General features: G+C 32.8%; 1 protein-coding gene across 1 annotated transcript; it reads right to left on the reverse strand.

Annotated features, from left to right (window-relative positions):
* Positions 1-1,754: 1,754 nt before the first annotated feature.
* Positions 1,755-6,339, reverse strand: LOC121126299 (toll-like receptor 6). Its single transcript, XM_071891645.1, has 2 exons — positions 4,047-6,339; positions 1,755-3,973 (listed from the first exon to the last, which is right to left on the reverse strand). Exons 1-2 carry the CDS (start codon positions 4,954-4,956, stop codon positions 2,100-2,102), a joined length of 2,784 nt encoding a protein of 927 aa, XP_071747746.1. The 5' UTR covers positions 4,957-6,339; the 3' UTR covers positions 1,755-2,099.
* Positions 6,340-25,526: the final 19,187 nt, after the last annotated feature.

Raw genomic sequence — 25,526 nt, forward strand, 5'->3', positions numbered from 1 at the left:
AGACGAATATAATATTTAAGTAGAGATCCTAAGTTTGATACCATTAAAGAGTAATCTTCGGGCCTTTCAAAACAATCCTTTCATTTTTATGATTATGACTTCATGACTCATTACTTATGAACTTGTAGAGAATGTCTGGTTTAATATTTTTTACTTAGCTTCAATGTGATTAACAATTCGCATTTTAAAGCCCGTGGAGTTGTTACATTTTTAACAACGATATTTTTTTTCTTGTTTTATTTCTATAATAACACTGATTAATTTGCTTATCTAATATATCGACATACTCGTACTCCTTTATCGTATCCGATGAAATGTCTTGGATGCTATTGTCAGTTACACATTGTGTATAAATAGCATCATAGTTGAAGTTGACGCCGTTTTGTGGGATCATAGACTAGTTGATATTTATACTACATAAAATGGACAAATTTCCAATCAACCTTGATTAAACTCCATCAAATGTCTTTACCAATCAATAAAGGCTAAACAACTACATTGAATACTACTAAATATCAATAGTAAACTCTGATATATGAATTAAATAAAAGTAATATCATCAGGAAATCCCTAGAAATGATTAGATTTGTAATTTATATTTTTTTAACCTACAAAAACAGGATAATTAGAAAAAAGTATCCCATTATATCCATTGTAATTGTTAATTTATTGTCCACACTATGGAAATAAGATTGTATAATGATGTAATAACATAATTTTAATACATTTTAAAGTCAGATATATAATAAAACCGGATAATAGAGGAATACATTTTTTATAGACAGTAATGTCCATTTATTTATTTGTCCCATTTTGACATCCAGTAGTTAACTATTTCCCTTAATATTATTGATAAAAGTGTTTTAATTGACATAAATCTTGGCTTTTTAGGGCCCCAAAATGGCTAACATCAACAATGCTGACGTCACAATTAAATGAACTATATGGGGCATTGATTACTATATACAATTGGATTGGTAGTTATGATTATTCCCACCAATCAGAGACCCACATTTTTATTTATTACGGAATAACTTAACACCAAATTATTATCATTATGTCTTTTAATATGGCTTCGCTATTATATTATGCATTATTCCTGTATTATGTACAATAGGCACTAGCTATGTGTATAAAAGTAGAATCATTTCAAAGAATGCAAATAAAAGAATTTCTAAAAGTATTTATACATTTACAATATATTATAATACGTATATATTATATATGAATAAAAGACTTATTTTACGGAGAAATACATACATATATTTGCATAAATTGTGTGCAATTTTTCCAATTTTGTATGTATGTATGTATACGCATATATTGGGAGAAAAAAAATATTGCTTTTATCCCCAAATGGAACTTTCATAGTCATTGTGTATTAATGGAGCCTCTATTAAAGTTTATGTTGTATAAATAAAATACGATCGATTAATATAATATATATTATTTGATTGACAAGACATTCTTTAACCAGGTTGCTATTATCATCAATGGAAGATCAGTAAAGGGATTAAGATTTTCCTTTTTGAACGTACATTTATTTATGAATATCTTTTAAAAGAAAAAGATTTTAAAATGAAAGCTGATAAAAAGCATTGATTAAAAAATAATTATCAATAATCCCTTTTGTTCGTAGGGGTTTTGTATCTTTTGAGGAAAAAATACAGCTAAAAGCAGGATCAACTGATGATTAGACCACACTTGAGGATTTAAATTATGAACCAGTAAAGTAAATGAAAAGAGTATATGAATTAGATTTTCATAAAATATTTAATTTTATTAATTTTCTCTGGAATAATAATAAATTTTCATTTCTAACAAAAGCACAAAATAAAATAAATGTCATCTTTCAGACTAGAGATAAACACTTTTACATAAATGGAAATAGTAAGTATTACATCATAAATTAATTATAAACGAATACACATTCATTAAATAATCTTTTTTTTTTTCTTCTAAATATTACACATTTTTAAATTGACAATTCGAGATACATTTACAAAATATATATATTAAATTAACTCACAGCCATGGTTTTACCAAAAATAATTATAATAGTATAAATATATAGAGATATTTAAAAATGTCTTTAAATCCTAAACAACATATTCGTCAGAGTCTTCCGTAGGAAGAAGAAATTGTCCGCTTGAATTTGATTTAGAGTGTGTATGAACAGGACTGAGACTTGGAGGAGAGACGCCTGGACGACGGAATTCCTCTAGGGTATGATATACAGGGTGATGATGATGATGGATATTCTCGGGAATGCTTTGATATGTATGCTCACTGGCTGGTGGATAAATGGTGTTTACCATGGATGGATGACTCCCTTCGGGGGCTTTGACAACGGGTTGAACGTTCCTTAAAGTAACATTTCTTTGAAATGTCATCAAGGCGGGTTCAGGTAAAAAATATCTGAGTTTGTTCAGAAATCCAGGGGATCCCCATCTGACAGACGGACATATTTTGAGGTAATGAGACAACTCAGTATAAGCTCTTTCTTCGTCTAAAAGATCTTCTAACAAAAGAAACAATAGACGATTGGAACAGCCGGGACGGCTTTTGAGAACATTTTTAAGGGGTACATTGACTTTAGGCCAATCATTCTTCAAGTAGGATCGTGTTAAAACAACAAGTATTCTAGAACTAGATTCAGCTGCAACAGTCACAGTATCTTGAAGAGAGGCAGAGTTATTTGAAGGACAGTCACGTTGATGAATGCAAAGTCTATAATTATTACCACCATGTTCTAAAGTTGGTGCAAGAGTCTGAAGGACAAAGTCCTTGTTCTCGGTTGAATGACTGATATAAACATCAAATAAATTGTTTTGTGGCGTAGGAGTTGTGGATGAGGATGCAGAGGAGTTACGAGAGCTCTCATATATTTCATTGGACTTATCATAGAGCCAGTTCTTTATATGTTTCTTGAAAACAAAAACAGCAAGGAATCCAAGTAATGTCACAGCGGCAGCAACAAAAATGGGAACCAGAATTGGAGTCCAATCAGTAGCGTGATTTTGAAATCTAGGGGACATTGAGGATGAAGATGAACATTCCTGAAGTCTCAAAGAAACATCTCTGCTATCAGATCCACATTTCATTTGATCTTGATAACCAATTTTTCGTCGTCCAGAGTTTAAAGCAGCAACATAGCGATGGAAAGGAACAAGGAATTGACATTCACATGACCATGGGTTTCCACTCAAATCCAAAACTGAGGTTGAAGGATTAAACTCTAGAAGTCTCCACACGGGAAAGGATGTGAGAAGATTTCCACCAAGGGTGAGTGTAGTTAATGACTCCAACGGAGCAAAAGTAAGTTCATTTATAAATTCAAGTGCATTATTGTGTAAAAAGAGTTCACGAAGCTTCTTGAGATTGAGGAATTCATTTCCATACAAGTGTGAAATTTGATTGTCTTCTAAATGAAGAGAGTTGAGACTGGATAGTCCAGTCAATGTTTGGTTTCCAAGGATAAAAACATCACTATTGTTCAAGAACAAAGATTTGACACGATGGCGTCCATGGAAACTTTGACTACTAACATTTGAAATTACATTTCCATCTAAGCGCACTTCAGTTGAGTCCATTGGTATAAGCAAAGGGATTTCAGTGTGATTCGAGGCAGAGCAGGAAATCACATTTCTATTCCACGTTTGATCATGGTAACAGTCACAACCTTCAGGACATTGCATTCGACAATCACATGCAAAGAAATCGCAGCACATACAGAGTGAAAAGCAGTGTGTTCGATATGAGCATAAAAAGTCCTCCCGTGGAACTGCAATGATCTTTTTAAGCTGTTCAATTTCTCCATTATTTTTATGAGTTAATTCACAAGTTAAATCGTTAAGATCTCGAATTTGGAAATGTTGTTGGCCAAGAAGAGCAATTTCATTTATGTCTCGCATCCAATCCATTTCACAATCACAAACAAAAGGATTGCCGTTTAATGTCATTTGAGGAATTTCTAAAAAAAAAAAGAAGAATTTATTAATTAGTAAATTGTTTTTATAGCAAGGATATTAGTTAATAAAATTCACCTTGACTACCCGAGGATATGGAGAGGGAAACCATTCTCATATTTCGCAAAAAATTATTTCTAAGTTCGACCTTACTGATTTTCGTAAGATGAGCAAAAGTAGATTGAGCCACTTCTGTGATCATGTTGTTATTGATAGCAATATGTTTAAAGTGCTTGAATGGGAAGGTTTCAGCATTGAGACTCGTGAGCTTGTTATAGCTAACATCAATGAATTGGAGAGCAAACTTATCTTTGGTCTCATAGTAATTGCCCAATTCAGATATATCGTTATGTCTCAAATCCAATCTCTCTAACTGTCTAGGAATAAAGCCATAATCAAACCATTGGATTTTGTTATGACTGACATTAAGCCATAGGAGATTAGGATATCCAGATACAACACCATTCAAATCCGTCAATTTGTTCTTGTCGAGACGGAGAGCTTTGAGAGATGTCATATTGCCAAGACAGCCAGGCTCTAGTTTTTTCAAACTATTACTTGCAAGATTCAGTACTTCCAGGTTGAGTAGATCAAAGTTTTTCAAATTTAACTCAGAGATGTAATTTTTTGCTAGTCTTAAACCCTTGAGCTCAGTTAGATTGGTTAAATCATGCTCACGAATGCTTTCGATAGAATTTTCTCCTAAATCCAAAGTCTTGAGTGAAGATCCACAAGAAGAAGCAATGAATTTGGGAACGGATCCAAAAGAATTCTTGCCCAAATTAAGACTCTCCAATGCGCATCCATTTGAAAAAAGATCATCAGGTAGTTCGTTGAGAACATTTCCTTCCAAGGAGAGGGATTTAAGCTCTGGATTAAAGAAGTGAGAAACAAAGGTTTGAAAATAATTGGAGGAGAGGCCAAAAATTCTTAGATTTTTGAATAAGTTAAAACTGGATTCCATGATATACAGCTCATTCGAGTCCATCAACAGGACTTCCAAAGAGACAAGTGACTCAAATAAAGCAGGTTGCAGGCGCCTCAGTCTATTGTGGGACAAATCCAGTGTCAGCAATTTACTAAGTCCAGCAAATGCTTCTTGGGATAAGTAGGAGTCGGAGATCACATTTCTTGATAGATTCAAGACAACCAACGATTCAAGAGATTCAAAGATTTGTGAAGGAAGACCAATAAGGGAATTGTTATGTAGCGAGAGATCCGTGAGAAGACTGTTTTGTCCATGGAGAGCAAAGGAATCCTTATTGAGTCGATTGATATCATTTCCCCCCAAATTAAGATTTTCCAAGTTTGTCAATGACTTGATTTGAATGTCTGACACCCGATTTCCTTCCAAATTTAAGTTGCGAATGCTTCGTGGTAGAACCACGTTGCTTAAGCTCGAGATCAAATTGTATGAGAGATTCAAATCCGTAATATTCACAGATACTCCATCTTCGCAATAACCTCCCAAATTGAGTCTGGAATGATCTTCCTGCTCCAGAAGGAGAATGTTGTTATAAGACAAATCCAGGGATGTGAGTTGAGGTGTGGAGCAGAGGGTACGAGGGGGGAATGGAGCGGAGATTGTTATGTGCAAGGTTCAGATCTGTCACTTGTCCAAGATTATAAAAGCTTGAAGATTCTAACTCCATAATAATGGAGGCCCATTGCGTATTGTGACTTTGAATGCTTAGTTTCTTTAGATTAGAGAGTCCTGCGAAGGATCGAGGAGGAAGGTGACGGATTTTACAAAACTGAATGTCAAGTTCCTCAAGGGACGGTAAATTCCCGAAATGCTCTGTTTTAAGAAGGGATTCAAAGAAAAAGATGTCGGAGCATGTGATTTCAAGTCGTGAGGCTGCGTTAACAGCGGAGGAAGACGCTCCTAAATCCGTTTGTAGAGTCCTTAAAAAGCAATTGAGAGATCTTCCATCTCTGAATTGACAGTCACCGTCGACACCAGAGGCACAGTCTAATATTATCAGCACGAATGAAAAAATAATGTAACGTATACTAAACATGGTTGGTATAGAATAAGGAACCGTTTATAGAAATGAGTTCGGAAAAAATGATTAATTTTTTCTGTCAATCTATGTATTATATTCAAAATCTATCATTTAATTCACTTAGTCATTTACTGTCCATTCACATGAGATTCTCAAATTAAACTGATGATTGAATTCATCCATGGTTCTTATTTTCCCCTCAGCGCGGTTCACCCCGTCACTTCACCCCACCTGATATGAGCGTGTCCCGGCCTGCTCAATTTTCTTTTTGAGCGCGTACCCAAAGCGCGTTCTACTGTTTTAAAAAATGATTCGAAGGAACGTACCTACTACGTTTATGCACGTACGTACCCGGTACCACCCTCAAAATTATTATTATTAATAATAATTCCTACTGATTTTTCTTTCTTCTTTTTTTTAAAACTAAATTTATTAATAACAAAAAGAAGAAGTTTTTATTACCCGTATGAACTAGCTAAAATGAGGAGATCCTTCAAGAAAAAATCTTTAGAGAATTTACCGACTTTTTTATTTTATTAGTTTGACTTATTCAAAAAAAAAAAAAAAATATTGGATAATGATTATACATATTGTTTAGTATACTCTTGCTGAAAAAAGACCCTGCTGGTCGATTTGACGGAAGGATTGACAACTAATTATTATACACCCATGAGTAGTATTATAGGGCGTTAAATTAATATACCACATCGTTAATGTATAAAAACGTGGTTATCTATTTGCTATAAGATTGATTTTAAGTGAATAAATGGCACAATTACATTGTTGGTACGACTTTGTTAATAACAATTATGAAAAGTGAATATATGTGGCCCGTCAACACAAAAGCAAGCTGGAAGGATATTTCTAAAAGTTGAAAGGGATTACATTTTTATTCTTCACACGTCGTTACCATTATTGTATCACTCAACCTTTCTTCCATAAAGAAACAAAAAAAGAGCCCGAAATTATCTGGTAGTTAGCCAAATAAGTCATTAACACCAACTGCCATTATTTATAACTCATATACTCCCAGACCATTGCTATCATATTATTTATTCACCATTTTTAAAATGAATTACATATTATTAAAATCTACATAGTATTTAATTCGATACTGTTTTGTAATATAGCTTTGTAATATTTTATTATAAGAGTATTTATAATGTTATTTCTATGAAGAAATAGACAAAATTAATAAAATGGCCAATATATATAATATATATTATAAACGACAAGGGATCAACAAGAATTTGTATTCCTATTCTTTTGGAAACGGAACTTAGGTATTGAATAGCTTATTACTTTGTTTATTTATCGAAAAAAATACATTATGAAATAGCCATGACGTATCAAGAGAGAAAAGGGAATCCACAGCTGACGACATAATATCTAGTGTACGTTTGTGTTAGTGAGGTAACGCCGTGTTCAATGACCAATTATCGTTCATCTCTATAAGCAAATTATTTTTTATTAACCCGTTAGATGCGTTGCAAATTGCACTTATAGTAGCCAACATTGATTGCCACAATAAAATAATGATAATTTGATACATCTAATTTGAAAGGGGCCACTTCGGGGCTAATATAAGGCCCCTAAATCAAATAAGGGTTGAAGTTTAAAGTTTTATTTCAATAGAGAAAAAAAAGTTCCTAAATTAATTGGTAATTACTGATTGCGCCATTCTTCTTATTAAAGTAGGGTTACCATATTTTTATTTCCAAAAAAGAGGGCACTGTGTTCAATCAGTAACGATTTCAAGGATTGATAATGGAACTGTTTGTTAATATTTGAATATTGACGCTCTTGGGTTTATATATTGATTGTTATATTATTATTACTGATTATTTATATATATCAGGGGTAGGGAACCTTTGAGACATGGAGTCCCAACTTCTACATTTCTAATCAATGAGTGGGCCACTATCAACAATAATGGTAAAAGACATACACAAACTACAAGAATATGTTCTAAAATGCGCGTGCCAGTGAATTTGCCTCCATGTGCCACAGATTGTCGACCCCTGATATATATATACATTTTTTAAAATTGTTTTTAGAATATTTTTGGAAAAAAACATTCAAAATAATTTTTTGGAAATTTTTTTCAAAAATTAAACTTTTTAAAAAAAATAAATCAAAAAATCCAAAGGTGTTCCCATAAAATGAAATTCTGATTTTTTCCCCCAAATATTAAATTTTTGCAAAAAAATCTCAAAAATCCATAGTTTCAAAATTTAAATATTAAAATTTCTAGTAAAAACAAAAATTCCTTAATTTGGGTGGGTCTACATCCCCTCCAGACCAGTCCCTGTGAACGCCCCTGTAATTACATCCCTGATTTTGACAGTAATATAATTTAAGATTATCTTAATAAGAAATAAATTTTAATATTTGTTAATCTTGGAACTTTTTATATTTCATTAAAAAAAAAATTGACTTTTGACTGTCTGAATTTTAATTTAACTTTTATTTTAAATCGAATGAAAATCTACTTAACGCCCTAATAATCAACGTACATCCCAGACGCGCCAAACAAGATGGAAAAAGAGGTCATGTCCGGGGAAAAGAGAACGGTTCGTCACCCTAAACTAAAGATAATATTAACATCTGTTTAGTAGCAAGATAATTACAAAAGTAAGTTAAACCAATCAAAATCCTTGATTTATGACTATATAAAATATTCAGTTGAATGAAGAATATTTCAATGTTAATCACGTATTGGATGTTTCGATATTGGTTGACTCAATCCCAAAATGTCAAAGAACTCGAGGCAGAGCATGAATTTTTGAATCATCAGTAACATAAAAAGAAATATTTTATGGCATTAATTAGAGTAAACATGGGGGTCCCATAAAATTTTTCAATGGTTCTCAAAGTTGTTTAAATGATGGTAACTTTAGGAGTGGAGCAGCCCTCATGGTATGCTGTGTACGTTGGGATGTCCACAGGGGCGGACTGAAGGGCTGTAGGGGTTGAAACCCCTCCAGCCCAAATATCCAAAATAAATAATTTAAAAAAAAAATCTAAATATTTAATTTTATGTAAATAGCTATGGATTTAAAAAAAAATTTCCAACAAAATATAATTTTTCAAATATTTTTTGAACAACTGTGGTCTCTTGAAATTTTTTATGAATAGCTATGATTTTTTTTCCAAAAAAATTAATTTTTCAATTTTTTTTGTGATTTTTGAAATTAAAAAACAAAAAAACTCCAACAATCAATACCCCCCCCTCCCCAAATATATATATAATCCTGCAGACGCCTCTGGTACGTTTTAGGCGCCAAAACTGAGGTTTTTTTGACAATTTTGAAATAAAGTTTTTTCTTTTATAAATCCAAAGTTTGACCAATATTCAAGAAACTTTTTTTAAATTTTAGAGCAAAAATTTTAGGGAAAAGACTAAATTTGAACAAACCTCCAGATTTTTGAAGTAATTTAGAGCTTAAATTTTTTGAAAGGATCAAACTTGAAGGAATAATTGAATGTGGGTGGGGGAGGGGCACTGGCACTTGGTTCTGGCGCCACTGTTGCCATCTGTATGTGAAGACATTATTATGTAACTACCCTCCCTACATAATTAAAAATTGCTTCCAGTGTCCATAATGTATACATATGTTTCATTTCTACATATGTAGACCTCCAAAAGCTTTGAGTTGGACTAGATCTGTGTCAGGGAGGAAAATGGGTACTGACATTTTTTAAGGATGTTATAAGTTCCTAAATGAAACACTCTTTGAGTTCTTTATATTCCATCTTTATTTGTCAGGATACTTGTAACTTGTAGATAAATTTCTTTTAAAGTAAAATTTTCTCATCGTAGTGATAAATACTTTCTTTGGTCATCAGGGAGTTATCTCACTAATACAAGAAGCTGTGGATTTTATTGCTTCTTTTTTCCTAATCAGTGATCCGAAAGTAAATCGGTTGAATTCGATGATATCAAGCTTGTTAAGCTGTGAATAGTTCTCATAGTATTATTGAATAATCATTCAATAGTTGGCAATAATTGGCTAACAACATATTTAAGGTTTTTTCGTCTTCTTATTTTTGAGAAAAAGTTGCGAGATACAATACAGATATAATTTTATTTTATAATAGCGAGCTCCAAAGTCAATTTAATCATCAATACATGTTAATTAGGAAGATTTAATAAATAAAGATTACATTTTATAAATTGATCATATACGAGGGTGGTCGGAACAGTTTCTGACGTAACAATACCAGACAATTTCCCTGAATTTTTATTTCATTTTTTAACATAGTGTCCCTTCTAGATCTAGACACATCTCCCAGTGATGCTCCCATCTCCGTAACCCTGCCAAATGCTACTCTGTTTTTCTCTGTACAATAATTGTTCACGAGATGGTCTTTGTTTTTGGCTCAATTATTCCGAGTTAGATTGACACGCTTTTATATGTCTGCTATTGTTTGAATACTCTTTGTTGTCTCTCATTCAAATTGTCAGGATTGCCATGTTAATTTTCAGTTTCTTTTATTTTTAACACACTAAAAACGCTTCGGATTTTTAACCCTAAGGATGTAGTAGTACAGTGATTTGCATGTTTATATACAGTCTATATTAACACTAGATACAATCACACAAATCCTTTGCTGTTGTATCTAACTCAATCTGGAAGTATTGTTGTAATATATACATTTATTTCTGCCTATATGGAAGCATAGATCATTGGTCCTAATATGGCGAGATTAATCAATGAATGATATCATGGATGAACCTCCTTTTAGAGACTTTCTTTGTTCACAAATTCATCCTTGTTTGGACCACTATAGAGATATTATTCCAGGCTTATAATACATGCATTGTAATTGTATATATGGAACAAACACGAGTATATTTTGTTTCTATCTTTATTTTGAATGATTAAAAACATCCAAATCAGAGTGGTTAAGGAGCTATTATTCCGTGTATATTCCTCTAAGGCCCAGTTGCACATACTCGACTTAAATTTTAACTATGAACGAATGGTGTTACTACATTTAACAGGGCCGTAATCACAGGGAGGCGTCCTGTCCCTAAAAAAAAATTGTTACTATGCTCAATAAATGGAACCCAATTTTTTTTTTTTTGGCGTTGAACGTTAAAAATTGAATTTTAGCACTCCATTTACTCTTAAAATTGAAATCACTTGTACGATCAGTGCTTCCACTTATATAAAAAATATTGTTCTTCAAGGATAACTTTTTTCGAAATTTTCTCTAAAATTAAAGTTTACCCAAAATCCAACTCCTATAATCGATACTTGCTTTTTTACATGTCAAACCTTTTTCAAGATATTTTCTATGCAATCGGAAAAACGACGGATTTTTGCTAGACTTATTTGCAAAATCATATTTTTCCAACCCTCAAAATTTTAAAAATATATATATTTGCCGGTGGTTCAGGTCATATTTTAACTCCTGTTATGGCGGGTGGACGGGTTTTCAAAATACACGCCACTGTATTACTAATATATATTACTTCGCAGATACCTGATTATTTGATATTATCTGATGATCAGTTTTTTAATTTGTTTTTTTTTAGACCGATCCAACGATAGCCTTTTAAAATTGAAACTTTGATATAAACAGCTTGGACTCAAAATGAAAAGACTCAAAAACTCAATTTGAGCTCGAGCTCCAAGACACATACACGAAGGGAAATTAGGGGAGCTCTGCAATTAGATTATATTTGAAGGGTTTCAACTCTAACCTCTGCGGTTCCATTTGATTTTACTAATGTTATTATGTATCTATGTGCTTTTTCTAATTCTAAATAAGTCAGTCACGATTTCTGCCTTTATCTCCTCCAAGTATGTGTATGAAGGTGCTTAACGAAGAACATCTTCATTTCATCTTCCAATACCCACATAGCACATGTGTGTCGTATTTTTTGAAGAATATTTACTAGACAAATAGTACGTACATAATATGTGAATAAATAATCGTTTATATACACGTGAAGAATCCTTCAGAAGAAATACATTTCTAATGAATCTTTGTATGAGAGTGACTTACTACCATGTACGTATAATGTATTCTATATACCATTAAATATACAGATGGTTCTTCACAGGTGGCCATCGGTTTATTTCATATCATTACTCTACTCGTAGGGAAAAGGAGAAATGTGGACGTGAAAGAAAAAGTAAAAGGTTGCGTGAATGAATGTTCCTATAGTAATATTATGCAACACACAGTAAAATCTGGATTTAAAGGATTTTATGTGACTGACCGATTTTTTACTTCATATAAATCTGTGATTTCCAGCCTGTGTGCCTTGAATCCAAATGGGGTAGTAAATTGATTTTGAACCAAATGTTTATATAAATATATTAAGACTATTTAGTTATATAAAATCTATCAACACAACGTCTTAGGTAGTATTGAAAATGTTTGATTTCTGTTTTGTTTTTGTAAGAAAAGTAAGAATACGGTATCAATGGATGTCGAGGCTACCGGAAAGAAGTGGATGAGGCCATTCATGACTCAAAATCATCAATTCCGTATGAAAGGTTGTAGGAGTCTTCTTAATGCCCTCAAACATCATGACGACCGGATGATTTTCCTCTCCCATTAAGAATTTACGGAATGTATAGATACTTCACTAATAAATCATCTATAATTCATAATCATAATATATAGCAATTTCTCGAACAAAAAATAGATGTATATACAAGATATTTTAAGATTTGGGGTCATTTCTAGATTACTTGTTCTAAAATGAATCGCTATATTTGAAAAGTACGTCTGATATAAAGTATCGATTTAAGGGATTTTTTTTAAGAGTGTGCACAATCAAATCGTAACTTCTTTGAAAGAAAGATTTGAATCAACTTTATCAAGAATAACATGTACATAGTATCAGAAGAATTTTTAAATTATAATTATACCTTACAATATGAACAATTATTTCTCAAAATTTCCTCTGTGGCCACTATGGCCTCCAGTCTGGACTGGAATCCCTTGCAGATATTGATGACGTAGTCATAGGATATATTTGCCCACTCCTTTTCAAAAGAGGCCTTCAGGGAATCAACATTGCGTCTGGGGACATTGCATGCCTTGCTCTCTACGCAGCCCCATTATGACTGAGTGATCTTCACCCAGAGAGTGAAGCTCCATAGCCTAGTAGCGAACAGTCTAGTGATGAGGGGCCCACAAGTTTCAAGGCCATTGTTTTGGTCTTATGGCTAGGTGCTGAGTATTGTTGACAATAGTAATCCCCTCCGAGATAGCTGGCATCTAACTAGGGCTACAGAAAACCTCTTTCATACCCCTCCTTTGCCACCACCCTGAGCCACACTGGTCAAGAATGATTATTCAGTGACTATCCTGTTGTGTCCCCCACTTCCAACTTCCGCTTCCACTGTGTCAACTTTAATATAATCTTGGACACAAATCATGGAAAAACCAACATGTCAAGTTTTCCATTAGTTCATACATACAGACCAATGTTTCATAGACATATTTGAGTCAATTATCGTCTTATTATTCAAGTTTGCTAAAAGCTTAATTTGATTCTTAATTTTTTTAAAATATAGTTTAAAAACTTTGTTTGATTGATGAGACTTAGATTGGATATTGCACTTAAAGTTGTCAAAATTGATTATCAGATTAAAAGAAAGAATAATTGATAGATTTAATTTATAATTGCCATCTCAGGGCAAATATAAGTCAGTTAAATGAAATAAAGGTTCTAAACTATGGCTAAAAGTCTTGGATATCGTTATTTGTCCCAGTAATTTGAATAATAAGCCTATAATTGTACCAAATGTATCTAAAAAAGATTAGGCTGTGTGTATTTATAAGGTAAAAAAATATATATATTGGGATTTTGTCCTTTTATTGAATTTTGATTAAGATGTTTTTTTAATTAGACACTCTTCTACTTCAATTCATAAACAAAGGCTCACTAAGGAGAACTACCACGACCTCCATAAGAACACTGTCGTCTCGTTGATGAACTAGATCGCAAACAAGGAACCCGTTTCCCCCAAAAATGGATTTTATGTTGACACACCACAAGTATGTTGAGCCTAATGAACAAGTTCGGTTTCGAACAGGTTGTCACTATTATGTATAAGTAGTAGATAGTAAAGAAATAAATTTCAATTTCCTTGATTTTAGTTACAAAAATGTTCTTATGTTGTGGCCCAAATTAATAAAATGACCATTTAAAAATTCCTTAAAAAAAAGGCCTCATATTTTATTTTCAAAGAAATTTAAGAAAGTAAAAGAAATTAAATTCAAGGGAGTGCCAAAAACAACGATCATAAATTTATTTTCGAAAAATACAAGATTCGAAATTCTCTAAAATTTATGTTTTGTTTTATTTTAATTTCAGATTGAATTGCATTAATTACTTATTTTTTTAATGTGATGATCAATTTTGGGCTAATTTTAGCGCAAAACGTGACACATACAAAGGGTTAATAAGAATAATTTAATTATAAAAATGGACGATAATTCGCCAAAGAATACAAATGTAATCCAGACTCAATTTTGAACTTGCTTTTGTGTTGATGGGTCACATATGTAAAAAAAACGGATAAAAAAGTTGTACAACTATGAATTTTTGTTGGAGAATCAAAATATATTTTTGCTTTTAATATCATCACTCTCAATGGGACATCTATTGCGCTACGTGAATGCGTGTCTAGGGGTGGGAATACAAGACCCATAAAAAAATTTTGTCGACACAATAGGAAATGAATTTTTAGAATGACGAAAATGTTTTTGAACTGCCTAAAAATAATTTTGTACCCTGAAAAGAACCAAAGACTCTCGACTTCTTGGAAACCATCCCTGCTATACCGGGTGGTCTATTGAAATCGTAACGCCTACTAATTCAACTATTAATGACAGTTGAGAGATTTAATTTAATTCATATTTGTATAATATTTAAGTATAAACAATTAGTTACAAAAAAAAATATTCGTGCACTCCATGAAGGGGTCTGTCAAAAAGGCTATACTGGGCCCAGATGAGTTAAATTAAACAAACCAGGCCAATTCCCTCAAGCCTATGAATGCACATGCAAGAGATCTTGTGTTTTCAAACAAGACTGTCCAGAGAGCCATAAAAAAGGGGCTAGAAAGAGCCTTGTGAGGGCGGAGAGTCCACTTTTTACACGAGCTATGAAAGAAAATGTAAGAATATTTTGAATGAGTATATTGAGTTATTTTGAACTCTTTTTTGACACTCGGTGTATCCATACATGAAGAAATAAATGATCGAATAATTGTTAATAAATATAACCAATAAAAAGTAGCTATTTAGAAATTCCTTCCGTCTGTCTAAAGTAGTTTTTCAGTCGTAAGTAACTATAATTAGGATTTGTAGGAAGACACACCATTCAATTTGTGAGACGAGTCTCCTAACATTTCTAACAATCAAATCCACTGCACTAATCTGACCATAAACCCTTTATACATATTCTTATCGATGACTTTTTATGAACTATGTACATATATTGTACCGTGACCAGCGCAAACAGTCCTAGAAATGTCATTATTTTTAAATTTATTTCATGTAAAATTTATCTCCAGACATTCCATTCCTATTTTGAAAAGGGAAGAGCCATGGCAGAATCTACTTCTACCATCCAAGGTACGAATGAATAATGATATCCACGGATTCAATTCTTACTCACTACTAAAAATTATGATGACGTCATTTCTATTGCATAAATACTACCAGATCTTGTCTCCCCTAAATAATATAAGTCACCCATCCATCACTAGTCATCTCCAGTTCTGATTATCAGGCCTCCCTCCTACACAGCTTTACACAAAAACTGCCTACTAGTTTAGAGACATACACCATATGACATTCCTAATAATTTAATTATTAGGAATGTAATGGGCCAAGCACCATATTATGCTTACTGAGTTTTCTTACTTTTAGGGAAATTTTCCTCTATCGAGAACCCGGGAAACCACGTATTAAATTCTGGGATGATATAAAAAATACTTTTAAAATTAAGTAACTTTTTTTTGATAAGTTTGAAAGTTACTCCATGTTTTCTACAAGCCGCCCAATATTTCATGTACATCTTTGAGTCAATTATAGGCTGTATACTCCAATTTCTGGGATGAGTTACGATACCCAAGAATTTGGGTTATAGTTTAGAATCTATATTTGATTTCAGGATTTTGAATTGGCTGTTCAAACTTTAACTATTTTTAAAATCTTTTAATATTTGACTTTTTTCTGTTCTCCAGGTTCAATATTAACTAAATATACCAGTTATTTGGATTTTGGACTGTGGGTATGCCTGCCACATAGGCCTTGAAAATTTATTGATTTTGGCTCTAAAAAAAGGCAAAAAACTGTGATTTTTTGCATTCTTTTGACTTTAGCCTCGCAATGACTTATCGATAAGCATCGATATGGGTATCAAATGACAGCCAATAAACTGTACTTCAATTTGTATAAATATGTTATTAACCCTTTATTTGTGCCCATGTGTAAATTTTACTCCATATATTAAAAAAATCTTGTTTTTTATATTTTTCCATTTTTCCCCTGTCTTTTTAGGTACTCTCCTAAGTCATTATTATCTTGACTTATATGTATTAAAAAAAATATAATTTTTTGGTATGCTGCACTACTGGGCCAACTGTTATTATTTACTAATCTCCATTATGCAAATTTTTAGAGATAAAAGTCATTTTTTTGCAATGTTCCGATGAGCAATGTTGTAGAACACATAATCAGCTGTCGATTGCTAAGAGAAAAACATTGTCCTAGCCGCCACCATGAGACAACAGTACGAGATGATGATTGAGATTGTAGTACTTCTCCGTGCGGGATTGTCCCAAAAGGCCATCTGGAAGAAGTACATCAGCCTCAAGAAAGACAATTTACAATAAAGCCGAATTTCTCAGATGCTGACATGGCCAGAAAGATGAACAAGTCTCCATTAGCGTTGTCCAGGGCTCTAAAAAAGGCATCTGTGAACAGAACGGTAGAGAAAGGTGTGTGTGGAGCATGCAAACAATGCCTGAACCACCTCAAGGGAACCTGTAGACTCATTGTGTTCTTTTCCGATATAAATACCTTTAATGTTGACTCTATCTTCAACAGGCAGAATGATCAAGTAGTGAAACTTGAGATGAGAAACACCGATATGTCTTCACCACCAAAAACCCTGCTTCAGTGATAATGTTAGGCCTAATATGAAGGACATGAATCCCGCCTGGATAAAGACTGAATGTTGATGAGTACATCAAAATTATGGACACCAAAGTTCTATCATGGATCAAATCCATCGTTGGAAATTTTCCCAGGATGTTCCAACGAGATGGAGAACCTATCCACACTGCAAAGAAACCCCAAGAGTGGCTCCAGGCCATCATGTATTTAAGGATAACGAAGGAATACCCTTTTTAATTTATTTATGTACTGCGCCCAAAATCCAGACTCTCACACCACCTAACGGATAATATTTATTATAATATTTGTTATTGCCCTATTCAAATCCCTTTCTTTAAAAATCCCCAACAACCAATGCCAGTAAAAACGAAATTCTTTAAATACAGTAAGGATACTTTGATGAATTCCCATGATGCATTTTTTCTGAATGTATCCTTAAAGTAAATAATCCGCCAAAGTATCTTTAAAGCCATGCGGGCTGTCTTACTCAAATTCCTCTCCACTCTGAACGACCTAACTTTCATTCAAACATCATCAAAACTATTTGCCAAATTCTTTTATTCATTGATTAATGACTGACTTTATTGAATGACTCCGAAAGGAGGGAAGAGAAGAGATCCCTCCTTCAAATAATACAAAATACACAAAGGCTCTCTCCGTACACGTGATAATTGAAGGCAACTCCGGATTGTTTTATATTTTCTACGTATGTACAGCCATTTTCTAAGAAATGGGATGTCGGCGGAGTCTTTAATTAATGCTTTATACACGCAATAAAATGATGAACTCCTCAGAGTTTCCTTTTCTCTCTTTGTTGATTATATCTAATTAATGAAAACGGCTCCTTTGAATATATATTGGTGTGAGACAAATTTACTCTGCGATGTCTTTCCTCCTCTATGAGCAAACTCTCTCAAAGAGAAATTCCTCAAATACTTTGATGTTTTGCATTGATTTATTTAATTGATGGACCAATCGTAAACTTGCTCATTTTTATTTAGAAATAGGGTCCATCAAATCATTGCGATCCTCGTCGGACAGGCTCCATCAATCAAATCATATATCTTTTTTTTATTATATTGTAGTATGTTCTACAAGGAAAAAACAAAATGATTTGCATATTCCATGAATTTTTTATGGATGACATTTTTTCAAAAATATATGTGGTGTGTTAACATAAAACAATTTTGAACATTTTTTTAAACTTCCTATATACAGACAAGGCAATATTTCATAGACATCTTTGAGTGAATTATCTGCTCTATATATTTAATTTTATGGGATGAGCTAAGATATCCGAGAATTTTATATATAGTTTAGAACTTAATGGCTTTAAAGTCTTAAATTGTCCCACATATGGTCCTTTTCAATTACAGTCCATCAATTTATCATTCTTTTATTGTGAAGATCAATTTTGGCTACTCTAAGTGCAATTCGTGGCACACATAAAGGCTTAATCAGAAGAATTTGTTGATATAAATTAAATATAATTTGCCAAAGAATACAAATGTAATCCACACTCCATTTTGGTAAAAATAATTCTGGTTTGATTTTGTGTTGATGGACCACTATATAGACTCTCATTTGATCGAATAAAAACCCTAACTTGTGCTCTGAACATAGCATATATGTAGTGTAACTCTATAAAAACAATCTTGAACAAAAATACAGAGTAGGATTTCTCATTTCATGTATACATATAGCCCAATATTTGATAGATATATTTGAGTCCATTATAGACTTATTATTTAAATTTGTGGGACAAGTTAAGGTACCCAAGAATTTTAGACATAGTTTAGAAGCTTTTTTTTTATTTAAGAGACTTATATTCGTTCCGATATGCCCCCATTTACATGAAAACAATCAATTGATTGTGGCAAATTATTTGGGCTATTTTAAAAGCAATTTACGACACACCTATAAGGTTAATAAGAATAATTCGTTGAAAGAAATTGAGGGTAATTTTTTGAAGAATACAAATGTACAAAATACAAACACTCAATTTTGAGAAAAATCATTAATGTTTGATTTTGTGCTGTATGAATATGCATAAATCAGTATAATCTTGTAAGCAGATGTTTAACCTTATCTTTTAGGGAAAAGCAACAACATATGATTGGTTTATAACCTTATAAAAATGGATTTAACTCAAGAGATGCTAATGTGTTTGTTGACTCTACAATCTATATGAATATTATATTACTTCCAATTGTTCATTAGACACGTGGATAATCCACTGGCGAGTCAGGTTATAATTATGTATCTTTCCTATTCAATTTTATGATCTTTAAAAATCTCTGTAAAATATTATTGTGGAATTGTTTTAACCTAGGATTTTTATATTTATAGATAGTGCTCTACAATATATGACCTACTGGTATGTAAAAAAATATCAGAAACCCGAAATGAATGTGGTAATCCTCATAATTTGAAGAATGTTTGGTAGGAGAGGAGCTTAGCTGTCATGACTTTTCAATAAATCAGCTGGAAGCAGCCGGGAGAAGAAGGATATAATGTACCAAGTGGTACATTAAAATCTGAACACTGTGAATTTTAAACTTCAACAATATATCATTTATTAATTAACAACAGAATTTCAACAAAATTAATACTGTAAATAGATGTGTGCCTGAGCTCTCTTAATCAAGAATGTAGCTGCCCTTAGTGACATTGAAGGCTTCCAGGGTGCGTCAGAAGGCCTGGCACCCACTGCGGATGTAGTCTTCTGTCATGACGTCCCAGGTCTGACTGCCAGTGACTTTGGGGGCATCTGTGTTTGGATGACGGGCACTGCAGGCCTTTTTCTCGATATTTGCCCAAAAGTTGAAGTCGAGGGGTTGGCATCAAGGCTGTAGGGGACAAAAATCTCAGAAAAAAGTATAAAAGAACTCAAAGGACTCATTCAAGAGAGTCTTGCAACAGGGGAAATGGGGTTCTTTCATTACTGGTGCCAAAAGTGGCCTTTCTACTCGTATAATGCTCTTTCCATGTGATACTTTTTTAATAGCTCTCTTGACAGTTTGGTGTGAAACCTCGGGACCTCTTGCATGGGACCTTATGGCTCATATGGACTTGAGTTGATTGACCTTGACTGTTTCCTTTAACTCCACCAGGTCTACTTTGGTATTTTTGACAGATCCCTACTTCCTTTCCAACGTTTCGGATATGCTGGCAGCGTTGACGGTGGTCTATGGACGCCCAACTGCTTGTAGTGTGTGCAAATGGAAATTCGTTGATCACATTCTAGTGTTATTTTCTTGATTTGTACATAAGCTAAAGAACTCAGGTTTGTTTTGCTTTGTAACTAATTGTTTATGCTTTAGCATACCGAAATATGAATTAATTTTAGTCCCTCTACTCTCATTTAATTATTGAGTTAGTAAGTGTTCAGATTTTCATGGATCACCCAGGAGGCTGGATTTACTCCAATGTTGATCCTCAATTCTACTCCTAGTTCAACAAGGACTTACGGATGTAACTCCCGAGCAAGCCCTCATTTTTACTCTCCGTCATTTATGCACACACAAATTAGTGATTACTTTATAATTGGAAGTTATCTTTTGAAGAATTAAATGATATTGGTGACAGATGTAGAAAATAAATAAACCTTGTTCAGATTACAATTACAAATAATATCACAATCGTTCTAGGTACAACTACAATTATAGATAACAATTATTTTATTTAGAGGTCGGTATTTGAGTTTCTGGAGCAGGTGGTTGTGGTGGTGGGGGGAAGTGTCACACTTCCCATGGAGTTTCAGAGTCGAAAATCATGGGTCGTCGAAGGTGTTGTATTTTACAAAATTGAAATGAGGGCCATTTGAAAAAAAAAGAAAAATATTACGTAAAAACAAATACTGACTCAGTCTAGGAAAAGGGACCCAAAAATGGCTTCAAGTTTTTCATAAAGGTCATTCAAATTATAAAACATTTTTGTACAATACAAAACCCACAAAAATGATTGCTAATACCTTATTTAAAAACAAAACAAAAAACACCATATATTAGGGTCGGAAAATATGAATTGTGTGTACTTAGTATTGTATAACATCTCTAGATTCACCTAGAGCCTAAAAATACCAAAAATGAAAACTGAAAACCCAAGTGAATAATAATATTTTACAAAACATCAACACAGTTTGAAAATTACATTGAATCAGTTATATTTCATATTCCTCTTCACTTTCAATAATATCTGCTAATAATTTGTAAAAATTACTATTTATGGGTTTTAAGCAAGATAGTGCCTGGTTCAGGCTCAGCGGTTCAATTGGTATCTGTCTCAGTTCTTTCATTTCAAGAGTTTCGGTTAAGATTGAACGGTCTTGGTTCTTTTTTTATAAAGGCTGTGTTTGGTAACAGACACTTGAAATAAGGGCCGTCGTGAGAAAATTTGTACACAGGAAATGAAATCAGATACAAACAGGGCCATAGCTACCTTATACGTACCCTGCGAAGTACCCCAAATTCCAACAGGGGCCCTGAAATCTAAGTTTGCTTAAGACAATGGTTTTCAAAGTGGAGGATGTGAGGGGAGGTAGTTCGATTGAGGATTCATTTCAGTCTACTCATACATAGCTCACAGGTTTCTTATAGGGGGAATTCAGCTAAAAATGTATTAGAGATATAGCAAACTTTGGGAAACCCTGGCCCTTCCCTCTTTTATTTACACCGTCTGGTGCCTAAAACCACTTTTCCAGATCCATATGAAGCCCTTTGCTATTTGGAACTCAGGTACAACTGGCAACGTACAAAAATCATTGGAAAACGCTGCAATTGAAGACAAAAAACTCCTAAAATTGACTTATTTATTAAAGGTAATTAATTTTTTATCATATATATTGTATTTTCTTTATAAAAGCACAAGAACCGAGACCGATAAGCAATATATTGCAGTCTTGGCTTGACTTTGTCAGTTCCGTTTCTTGCGTTTCAAGTAGCGGAACCGCTTGATCTGCTGGAACTGCTAGACCGATAACAGCACAACTTTGGTTTTAAGCCTATCTTTGTATCGTTGATGAACATTCCCCTATTCAAATTTTGTTATTAAGGCCATAGGAGGCTGTAGTTCGAACAAGTCACACCATTCTTTCTAATATATTGTTTAGCCACTTTTGATATCAGTCAAAACGAGAACGAGTAGTAAACTCTTAAAGACTTATGACTGATAAACAAAGTTTAAATATATAATTAATACAGTCAAACGAAAGTAATTAATGATTGTTGCATGTATTAAATCCAAAGATTTCGACTTTTTGATAAAAATCATCCCTAACCTAACGTCAATATCCCAAGATTTTGGGATGCATCTCAAGGAGTGGCATCTCCAGATGTCAGCTTGAATATTTTAAACAAATATTAACAGCCCCCCTCACCTTAAGGGAAAAACCAATCGCCTCCGTATATCATTTACACTGTAGTTTACATAAATCGTAGTTTTGTTTTATCTGAAATGAATATTAAAAAAGTATCCAACTCTTTGTTCAGTGAATTACATTAGGGAAGCTTACATATGTTTAGTGTGAATTGATCAAACGCAAGATTTCTGAGGAATTTTTCAAAGGTGTAAAATTCCAAGAAACGGGATTTTGAGACCCCCTAGCTAACATAAATACTAGTGTTCAGACTCGTTGTAGCATCGAATTTTTTTTTCGGTTCGACCTTAACCCTAAAAGGACCATTGGAGCATTTAAGTTCCAATGCAAAAACTTGCTGAAATAACTTGTTGAACAAAATTTTAACAACTGGAGTTGTGGCGTACTCAATCATAAGCAAACCGGCCTAGATAACGTCTTGCATCATTGTTTAAATCGTGAGAAATGCCGATAGAGCTATGTTGCATCTTACGCAACTAATTTGTGTCATTAGTCCACTTCTATGTAAGCTATGGACAATAAAAAATTATAGTAATATGGAATATAATTTATTGTTTTTTAGCCTGAGCCACTAATGGGTACGTATATGTGCCATGTGATGAGGGGAGGTTTCATCATCTATTTACAAATTGTCACATATATTCCATTTAAATAAAAAGTGAATAAATTTTTCTGCAAGTTATATAATAAGGACACATATTAATGCTAAAAAAATTAAACATTTGCCCGACAATAATTTGGTCCTTATAAGGTTAAGTGATTTTTCCTGTACTGACTTAGACCAATTTGTAGGTCCAGACTGTGGATTCATATTTTTTGGTCTCACTTTTTGGAACGTCTTTTTATCAGTCTCATATGTTGTTGACAGAGCGAATTTCTTTTTTTTTCTAGATCAACTGTGATTGATGTTTCAATTATATTAAACAAAGGTCTTACATAGATTATAAATATGTGAATAACCTTGAAAATCTAAAAAGTATACGATATGTTCCAGAACAAATACTGTGCACATATAACATTCAGAATAATTCAGAATCAATCCATCTATATATTATATTATGAAATGACGGTTATAAAATTAAAATATATAAAAATTTGAAATTTAGAGATGCTTTAATTTGACAATTGAAAAGCCTTATGATCATTCTTAATTCATTAAGACTGGATTCAGTAGACTTCTGTGTTCTCAAATAGTTGGAATCACAGGAAGTTAAATGGAAGAAAATGAATATAATTTTAAAAAGGATCCTCCAACTAAAGACATGCTCGAATTCAGAGTTTCATATTCTAGGAGGGACTACGGAAGAAAATTTGTCCGAGCTATCATAAAATTTCGTATGACGTCATTATACCGCGTTCACAGTTTGAATATATGGATGACGTCGTAAGCAATTTATATGTCAAATCGTTCTAGACCGATTTATTTGACCAAAATAGACCGAATTGTTCCTTTCAAATGATAAAGACCGATTTTTCCTTTATTCCATCAGATTTTTAAACAATCTAATATGTTTTAAGCCCAGAAGATTTTTGTACCTTTTGAATCTTTTCAGGATCAGATCATTTTAAGCAATTTTTTAATTAAATTATAGTATTTGATTTCCCAGAATCTAACCTTGTTTTTTTTAGTATGGAAATAAGATTGACATAGATCATTTTAAGCAATGCCTTTAAATTTTATTACTAATTTTATAATTAAATTTATAGTATTTGATGTGAAATGATCTGATCCTGAAAAGATTCAAAGTTAAGGTCAAAAATCTTCTTTTTCTTGAAAAATTAGGTTGAAGGTGAATACCATTTTGGTTTTTTATTATTTCTAAGATCAAAAAGGACTTATTTCAAGCGTTACTACATGATCTTTAATTTTGAAAAAAGCACAGTCTTAGGTATGTAAAGTCTAAGCCTTGTTTTTAGTATGAGTAGACCAAAATGCACGCCATATTTAATTCATTTTTACATACAGTTTTTAAACAGTGCTATACAAATACTCTTTTTTTCACCTTTTTATTATGACTTCCACGCTCGATTGTATTTTGTATTGTGGCCCTCTACCTCCACCTATATGAACCATGGATTACTTCTTTTAAGGGGAGTTAGAATTGAAGGTCTCTGCCAATTCACACAACAGGACCAACTCCTTGAACATCTCCATCACCAAGTACTTGAACAAAGTATCTCCCGCGGATGTGGTCAAGGCCTGCAAATCCTTTATGCCTCGTATCGAGCGAATGATTGGCAAAAATGGCTACATATTCATTGAATTTTTATTTTTGTATTATTAGAACTTATAAATAAAATTTCAAACCCTCAAATTATTTCCCTTACCGATCAGGATGCAGTTAAAGGTAGTCTGGATTTACCTGATCGACCCCGTATTTTATTGTGACAATCAATTATGGCTATTTTAAATTTAATTTCTAATCCATCCAAAGGGTTCATGAGAATAGTTTGTGGATAGAAATTGACAATGGAAATTTATTGACGAATACAAAATTAATCTATACTAAATTTTGATAAAACACATTCTAGCTTATTTTTGTGTTGACAGCCTTTATATATATATATTTGAAATGGAATTATAGAGCTTTAGATAGTAACTCTCCTGATATATAGATTAAAAAGAAATCTACAAAAATAATTTATAAAAGTACAAATGTACGGTCCTACCTTAAATATTTTTTGACGTGTCTTTACAAAATAATATTTTTCATTTAAAGAAATCATGAGTACAGATTAGAATCAGGAAAACGTTTTGTGCAGTTATATGTAACTAAACACAAAACAGAGAAGGGAGGGGGAAGTCATTTCCAATAGGAGAAAAGGTAACTACGAAAATAAGGGTTAGAAAAGATTTATTAAGTTGTAATAAATTATTGCAATTCAATAAATAAATAAAGTCACAGGATTTGATTAATTCATATGGACATAAATATAAAATACTAGGAGAAGGTGTCTTCATTTTTGGGTGAATAGAGGAGAATAGAAACACAGAATGAAGGTAGAATCAAAAGA

The sequence above is a fragment of the Lepeophtheirus salmonis genome, chromosome 11 (genome assembly GCF_016086655.4).
Source record: "Lepeophtheirus salmonis chromosome 11, UVic_Lsal_1.4, whole genome shotgun sequence".
Classification (NCBI taxonomy): domain Eukaryota; kingdom Metazoa; phylum Arthropoda; class Copepoda; order Siphonostomatoida; family Caligidae; genus Lepeophtheirus; species Lepeophtheirus salmonis.

Excerpts from the sequence above, each read along its gene's own strand:
- LOC121126299 (XM_071891645.1), bottom strand. The coding sequence starts at position 4,956 with ATGGACTCGAATGAGCTGTATATCATGGAATCCAGTTTTAACTTATTC. Across the intron at positions 3,974-4,046 it reads CATATCCTCGGGTAGTCAAG|AAATTCCTCAAATGACATTA; the intron begins GTGAATTTTATT and ends TTTTTTTTTTAG.